At 35.8% G+C, this 8,855-nt stretch overlaps 1 protein-coding gene across 1 annotated transcript; it reads right to left on the reverse strand.

Annotated features, from left to right (window-relative positions):
- Positions 1–2,771: 2,771 nt before the first annotated feature.
- On the reverse strand, positions 2,772–7,786 carry LOC144435179 (uncharacterized). The gene is made up of 3 exons (XM_078123750.1): positions 7,759–7,786; positions 6,623–6,694; positions 2,772–6,205 (listed from the first exon to the last, which is right to left on the reverse strand). The coding sequence occupies exon 3, from the start codon at positions 6,192–6,194 to the stop codon at positions 5,547–5,549; it is 648 nt and encodes a 215-aa protein (XP_077979876.1). The 5' UTR covers positions 6,195–6,205; positions 6,623–6,694; positions 7,759–7,786; the 3' UTR covers positions 2,772–5,546.
- Between the last annotated feature and the right edge of the window lie 1,069 nt (positions 7,787–8,855).

The following is an 8,855-nucleotide window of genomic DNA, read 5'->3' on the forward strand; positions in this document are numbered from 1 at the left end:
TATGGTCTATAAATTTGAATTAACACGCTGTGTACAGTATTTGGATTTCAATTAACCCATCAATGTCGATTTCACCATGTCCAACCGTCGCCATCCGACCTGTGTGACTTGATTGGTGACATTTTCACATTGATTTATAACAGTATAATAAATCAACTAAATACGACCTTTTAATGTTATCGTTAAGTGGCGAATTAATTCACTACTTTATCTGATAAATTTAATTAAACTTAAGTTTTTGTTTGCTTTGTTTTTTTACGGAACGCCCACGTATTCCGACGCTCTGCCAGCACTCCGCTATGTGCAGGATAAACCCAAATTTAGAAATGGTCGTAAAAAAATGAAATGTTATATTCAATGGTTCAATATTCATAAAGAAATGAAACAATCTAGAGCTCGTAACTTGTCGCTGGTTGTGACCCTACGTACACTGTCACTGTACAGATGGCATTGTTGTTAGGATGACATTTTTGTTAGGGGGAAATGACATATTAGTACCATCAAAACAAAAATAACGACAATACAGCAAATAGACAATAATAAAAAATGGAAATTGGAATATCCTTCTACTAGGCTATCAATTCCATTCTAAGTTAAGTGGTTTTTTTTATCAGACATCATCAACTTAACCTCTCCATCCACCAACCCCACACACTCATTAAACACACATACACACACACACACACACACACACACACACACATATACACATACACATACACATACATACATACATACATACATACATACATACATACATACATACATACATACATACATACATACATACATACACACATACACACACACATACATACATACATACATACATACATACATACATACATACATACATACATACATACATACATACATACATACATACAAACCCCACAGACTCTTTAGCAATAGAAATGTGTCTTTTCAGGGTCATACATATTACTGTACATCGATCATTCAGTAATAACTGCTATTGGATCATTCAAAGATGGCGATGCTGGAAGGGAGGTTGTTTATATTCTGAAGTAGATAATTTATATTAGAATAACGTTTTAACACCGTTTGATTAATAATTTGTTCAATAATTGCTACGATATCCTGCCAGGAAATAATTTCCTCGGGATGATAAAATTAATAAACTACCTAACCGCAGTAAAAAAAATATATAATGCTTTATATAGTCTTGTCATACAAACGAGGGCTAATGGCGTTAGAACACCCACACTACCCCGTCTGTCCAAGCTATGAAAGGTCGGCACTGTCGGTATATGTAAGAACACAGACTTCAGACGCATCCCTGTGTATGAAGCAGGGTGAACTCATTATCAGAAACGACTACGTGATCGATAAAACATAACCGTTCTACTGTGCAATAGTCTGTCGGAGTAGGCGTAAAAAGTAGCAGAGTTGCAAAGACCCGTACCCACATATCGTCTAGTATTTTAAATTGAATTGAATTATTTATATTTAGTGAATTTACCTTGTGTTCCCAATCTATGTTATGCTAATAAGCTAGGTTTTATTATGAATTCCAAAGAAATCCCAATTTATAAGTCGTGTGACAAGTAACGATCTGTCCACGTAGCATATTATCGTCAGTTAGTACTAGTAATAGTATACGTCTAATGTGTGGTTTGATAGCAAGCGAGTGGCTAATCACCTTACTGCATAATCAGCTGCCCGTGGACGCCTGTATGTATAAATATACATGTCAATGCGGGCAAGATATTTTGATATAAAATGGTGACGTTGTACGGATGTAAAGATACTATCAATGATAGATTCGATGTCACAGTGAATGCTCACAACATGGTTTCCCATATTTTTCGTGCTTATTGACAGCGTGATGGAGGCCCTTCTAACTCCATGTTGATAGCATCAGTTTATTATCATTTTTCATGAATTGTGGGTGATGTATCATACATGAAAGTCAATTACACGCGACAAGCACACGTCTTGTCAGCTGGGTGCGTGATACGGTAATACGATAATGATCCTTACTATTATTAACACTGCTGGTCGAAATGTACGTAACAGCCGCTGCCTTCTCCATTGCCAGCTGTGTTACCATCAAACGTAGTCTATATCTCTACACATAATCCTCTTATAGCGCTAATCCAATGATATGTCACCGAATTAAGTAATTGACTCAAATAAACCGTGCACCTAGTGCCCTGCTTTCCTTATACATCTATTTATACACATGTAACATTAATCACTATGGCAATCATGCAAATTTTACTCATTTTTAGCGGTGAAAAGCACGTTTTGTATGCATTGATCTAATATTGTAATACCATACATTTTTGTTATTGTTGACTTTCAACTGCATTAATGTCAAGAACTCTAATTAAAATTGTATTAGTCATTTAAAGTATGAAATCACAAAATTCATCATTATCCCCATCTACACCCCCCTAGTATTAATGGTTCCTTCTCCTGATTAAACAGACCCCGAATAGCGTGTCTCGTCTTGTACATGCATGCAAAGGTAAAATGCCTGCTATAATTCACAGCAGTGTGAAGCAACCAATCCCCATAATAAAATAATACTAGCGACATTAAAATCAACTGGAAAGTTAACAAACTCCACAATCAGCACGACAAAGTGTCTTAATATGAGGATCTACAACCAGCATATTTTGTTTCTTACACTTGAGATGTTAACCTCATTAAAATAAAAAATCACAAAACACAGAAACGCCATTATTTCCAAGAAAAAATGAGATTTATTAAAGTCATCAAAAGATAGATATTTTTTTTTGCTCCTGAAATGTTAATGTGATACAAGATGGAAGTGATAAGCGCCCCCTGAAGATGAAAGTTGGAAAGTACATAGCTTTGTTAAAGTAATATTCAATGAGGATACCTTTTTTTTTTCATTTCACTTGAACAAACCCTTTCCATGGAAGTACTTCTGCTTTAACCAATTATATTTACATTTTCTTTAAAAAAGCTAAAGAAGACTATTAAATTAAAATTTGTGATAATTACAGTGAAATTGGTCTATAGACATTAAAAGTTACTATTAAACTACACAGTACATGCGGATACACGTTAGTCATTTGACCACTATGTGTATAGGAAGAAAATACACAAAACTGTTCATTTGAAATTTTTCTTTTTCATCAAGCATATAACAGGTAGCCATTTACATGTGAAAGTTATAGAATAGAATATAATATAAACTGTACAATTGTATTTGGTTCGATGTGAAATGACATGTTCTGCAGTAATGATTTTGATTTTTTTTCAAGCCAAGCGGCAGAAAATAGTCTACGTTTTTAAAATGCTATGGAAACAAGTAGATATCAACGTGTGAATTTATCACCTACTCGACGAACTCACGATATCCTCACTTGATGCACAGTAAGTGTTCACGACAGCGTTTTTAAATTACACTAAATCGTCGCGTCAGTGTAAAATAATTATTCCTTTTCCCGCTGGTGTAGCCTTTGTGTTTCCGACATGTCAATTACACTTCCTCATCACAGACGAAACTAAGGTGGATTTTTTAATACTCAATTATCTGTACACGTTTATAGTTGTGCTTTTGAATTGAGCAATACTCATGTTCTCTCTTGTTGTTATTCAATAGGACATGCTGGAAATGATTGACACGAGCCTGTACTTGTTGTTAATTACAAGCTAAATGTTAATTACATGCATTCATTTCCGTTGTTATAGGGTCGATTTCACAAGTGAGCTCTTATGTCTAATAACCAGGATAGTCTAACAGTGAACGAAAGTTACATTATATCTGGATAGGATCGAAAAAAAGGATGCTTAGATACAGGGACGTTGACTTCTCACAATAACACCTTATACGGACCATACTTCACGAATGACAATTAGAAATATAATCTTTGTGTTTTAGTCATGGGTTTTCTTTTTCATAGAAAATATCTCTGTTTTTTTTCTTCAAAATGTGTATACTTAATACTCTACGGTGGAAGACATGAGCGAAACGCTAAAAGATTAATATATATATTTTTAAAAAACCCTTAATTTTTAAAAAAAGGCACGTATTCTGAATTTTTTTTATATGGATAACAAAAAGGCACAATGGTACGATTCCAAAATGTATTTTGTGACACGCTGTGGAATATTTCGACGAATAGTCATGAAATTCATGACCAGAGAAGCCGGTATCATGGAGGATTCTTTTTTTTGTGATTTGCGGAAAATGTGATATGAAACGGGGAGTGTGACGCAGGTGGAACGAATGAGCGCTGTATGGTTGTTGTGGTTGACTAGACTGTGTGACTGATGAATAAATGTTAGAGTCGTTGCATGACGATCAATAGATCATCATTATCCCTTCACCCACTATCTATGATAATGAATCCAACTTGCAACATTCCAAATAGCAATCAAATACGCTTGCGTAAAAAATGCTAGGAAATAGAACAACCCAATAATGAAGCGACGTGTTGCTCGATAAATTAACTCGTTTCAATGCACTTGGGGGAATATTTGGCAACGGGATAAAAACCTAATATGATATTATGTACTTGGAAGACGAGCGAGAGAAAGAGTACTGTTATTAAAATAGACTGCAATTTGAATCCTCTATACAAAATTGACATTCTTGTTTCGTGGATACTCCGTGTTCTCAATACGCACGTACATGGTGTATACAGTATAGTATAGATAATGAAAATTGTCACATGTTGGCATTCACACCATGTATCCTGTAAATTTCAGTTTTGATCGACACCGGAATATGATATGAACACGCCTGACTTATAACCCGGACTTTGGAAGCCTTCATGCTATCATGGTGGGAATACGTTTAAATACACACTGCCTTAAATTTCATTCCGAATTTTTCGGTCAAAATCATGTGACCTGCACAATAATTATGTCACGTCCCATACTTTAGAATGCGAAAAAAATTACAAAATTCTGTTATTCAACCGAAGACATGTTATTGGCACTATTTTGCGAGCTAGAAAGAAAAAAAAACATATCTGGAAGTTTTTTTGTATTGTCAAAGACGTATTGTATATGTTAATTTCTATATCCTAAAGGGAACCTTTTAATGGACGTGTTGACCGGTTATTTTGTAATGTACATAAAGGTGATGAATTTCTTTTGATCTAATACCTGCATTTCATCACTTTAACTGGCAGACTGAACTATTTTCATGCCCCAATTTCAATATTCATAAATATCGAACATAAATTATCTGAAATAACAGTGAGGAGAGGCAATAGAACAGGTCAACCATAGAGTGATAGAAACCTTGCAAAAGATATTTAACTATCACGTGACTAAACCTAGTTTTTCATTCTATCTTCTGTGATCTAATACGGCAGGTGTGGTTGTCATAGTAACCATTGTTTCCCTTTGAGTAATGGGTAAGTGTTTCTATACATATATGGTAAGAGTGTTGCTACCGGTACAAGCTGACTATCACACACCCCCTATCTTCTTTGCCAGCTGACTACTTCTCTCCATTTTCACAGTGTGTAATTGAATGTATTGTAGTCATCGTCTTTTTCAATGTAATTATCAGTTGAAACAGCGGAAAACAACCTCATTCATTCTGACATATTCAGTTCTTTTTCGATCAGACAATTGATGGGCACATTACGGGCATTGGCATCAGCTTCGATCTGACGATACGAGGCTGTCGCTATTTCACCGAGGTTCTTTCCACTGACGTTATTGTTATCGTGTCCACTTTCCTTATATTTTTCCAACTCGGATTTCATATCTGTGATGACATCGGTCAGAGCTGTGATGTAGTTTTTCGCCAGTGACAACGTTTCTATTTTGGATAATTTCCTTTCACACTTTACATGAGGAATCACATTTCGTAAATGTTGGAAGGCGTCATTCAGGGAATGCATTCGCATCCTTTCTCTCTCGTTGCTTTCCAAACGCCGCAGATTTCTTTCCCGTGCATTAGCAGGTCGGCGGCGCCGTGCATGTTTTTTTGCCATTCCAGTCGGTTTTGTATCTGTTGTCTCTCCGTTGACGGATTCAGAACTGGCCGTAGAACTAGCTCGATCAGCCGAACTATCAAAAGCTGAGTCTTCTGTTGAACGCCTAAGGCCTCGGCGTCGTTTTCTCGGCGACGCTTCTTTCATGATGTCTCCCCAAACGTCGCTATCCGCAACATCATACAAGCTTTCCTCAAGGTTATGATCCATGGTATTAATCTTCGGTTTAAGCGAACGAACCATAACAAGGCAGTCTGTAAAAAGGTCAAATTATATTTTCGTCGGTATACAAACTAAATATATATTCAAGCGTAGACCTAGCGGTAAAAGATCGGATGGGCTATTTCCCACTAGCAAAAAAATACGGGCACTGAAAGAACACGATGGCCGTTTAGTAGAGTAAAGTTAATAGTAGACGCGGAGTGAATACCTTTCCCAATAACATACACCGACGTCACATTGGAAGTGTCAGCAGAGTATCACAGTAGTGCATTTAAATGTCTTCTATATCTAAAAAATTGATGACGCAATAACAGACACTTGATGACGTTCATTCAGGAATTCATATATTCCGTTATGCTATCACGAAAACCAATTACGGTCTATAGTCATTGGGAACTAAAAAAAACCAACCACAATATTCTCAATAATATTAAAATCAGCCCACCTACCTGAAATCTGACGAAAACCACACACCCACTCCAACCACAAAGAAAGTAAAAGATAAACTCCAATTGTTGGCACTAAAAATAAAGGGCTCGTGTTATAACAGTAGATGTGCAAAGGACGATCAAGGAGTCGGAAGTGGCACACGTGTAGGTGGGGGTAGGCGTATGCCGTCTACGTAAGCCAACGGCTGAAAGACGTAAATAAACCACTCTATGCTCATTAGCTACATATTCATATCCCGAAGGTATTGAATCTCATTTCCAATCAAACAGGGCGAAATCGGTCACGTGACTATAGTAATCCGGTGTGGAGATCTATCATTGGTGGAGTCAAATGATGGTTATTAATATTCATATCTAATTATCCTGAGTTTACCTTGTCCGAGTCTCTACCCTTTTATTACACGGATATTCATTAATCCTTGCTCAATTTGACAGAATTGTACTGCTGATTGATGCGAATTAGCTGTTTTTGTAGAAAGGAAACAAAATTGTACAATCGCCGTACAGAAATATCATCAATTGTAGCCGTTTGATTATATCTCGTTTTACATGCTGACAGCAAGCTTGAAAGCGATTATGTTTTATAGCGCCATTCCTGTTTCTAAAGAACAGGTTTCTCGTTCTGACCTCATTTTAGAGTGATGACGTCAAGTGAAGGAATCTTCGGCTATAATTATCCGGTTTAGAAACAGAAAATGTATACAAGAATAACTGTACCGTATCAACATAATGAGCTACACGAACACGTAAAAACACCTAAAAAGGAAAGTATTTAAAATCGAATAGATATTTCACGGATAATCACCTTGCCGTTATAAATTTCGCAAAAAAAAATATTTTGCTGAGGTATTATTTTGATATAGATCAAGCAATTTTATTACTCTATAAATTTGTAATAGTTTTTTGGATTTTTGTTTGTTTAAATTCATGGGTAGTTTATTATGACATTAATTGATAAAGACTGAAGTACGGCTTATTTATATTTACCGAGGGTTCTGTACGCTGTTACAGGCCAGATATTCGTATTAGGTGGTTAGACGAAGAAGAAAATGAAACTGATATCTTAATTTTTTGAATATTAATATATCATTATAATGTGATGCCTTTTAGAATACAATAACATTATTACTACTAACCTTGAACTTCAGATCTTTCACTCCTCCGGAAGTTGCAATTTTAGTATCAAATGTGTACATGTAAATGTATGTATCTGGAGTCGGGGGAGGTTTGGCGTGGCAGTGTCATGCGGTCACGTGACTACGGTTGGTATTTTATGCTTTTAGCGGTACCCACACGTTTCCTTTCCGTTTCTATTTGAAGGAAATGTAGACGATAAAAAAAGACACTATTTGTAAATGTTGATATTGTCGACAGAAAAAGGGCAATACCAAGGATTGTTTTGGAGGAATTGTTGAAATTCGATGGTGCAGGTCGGGACGTGTTGCATTTCCTTGCATTTGAGGGATGTATATAGTGTAATGAATGGACAGCAATTGTGTAAATTGCATCAAATACATTACATATACTTGGTATATTGTTGACATGTATAGAGTAACTTATATAGCCTACAACAGTTTCGTACCACGTAAACCTATTCTGTATTGTACATAAAATTTGTATACATTACACACATAGACACCCTTTCCCAATGTACCTCAATTGACCGACGCAGACGCATTTTTGTTCATGGATTATTTTTTTTTTTTATTAAATCGACGATTTTCGACGGCAAAAATGATGAGAAAGAGATAAATAATCCTCGATGGATACATAGTTGTAGATATGAAATTTATCATCAGGGTGTTATAGAGTGTTGTCATTTGAACAAGATATTTAAAACCTAGCGATTTGTTGCAGATAAAAATAGTAAGTTAATCAAACAAAGAGGCGTTCAAAGTTTTCTGACGAAGCGCACAAAATAAACAATATTTTACGAAATATTAAAACGTCGGTCAATTTGCGTGCTGGTTTAAACAGTACACCATCATACTACGAAACGACAACTGTTTTTACCCCGGAACTGTATTTACAAGCTTAAAAATCTAATTTTAACCGAAAGGGAATACATTTTGAATATGATAAATTCTCGCCAACAGGGGAATAACCTGCTGTGTCTGGTAAGGATTAGTGATGTCAAGCAAATATCCCACCGAGTCAGAAAATTTGTAGGACTTGCATGAATCGGTTAATCGAGACAATATTAAGGTTTTGTAAAAACGCGGAATTCAGTTTA

The sequence above is a fragment of the Glandiceps talaboti genome, chromosome 5 (assembly GCF_964340395.1).
Source record: "Glandiceps talaboti chromosome 5, keGlaTala1.1, whole genome shotgun sequence".
Taxonomy (NCBI): Eukaryota; Metazoa; Hemichordata; class Enteropneusta; family Spengelidae; genus Glandiceps; species Glandiceps talaboti.

Coding starts and splice junctions, on each gene's coding strand:
- LOC144435179 (XM_078123750.1), bottom strand. CDS start 6,194: ATGGTTCGTTCGCTTAAACCGAAGATTAATACCATGGATCATAACCTT.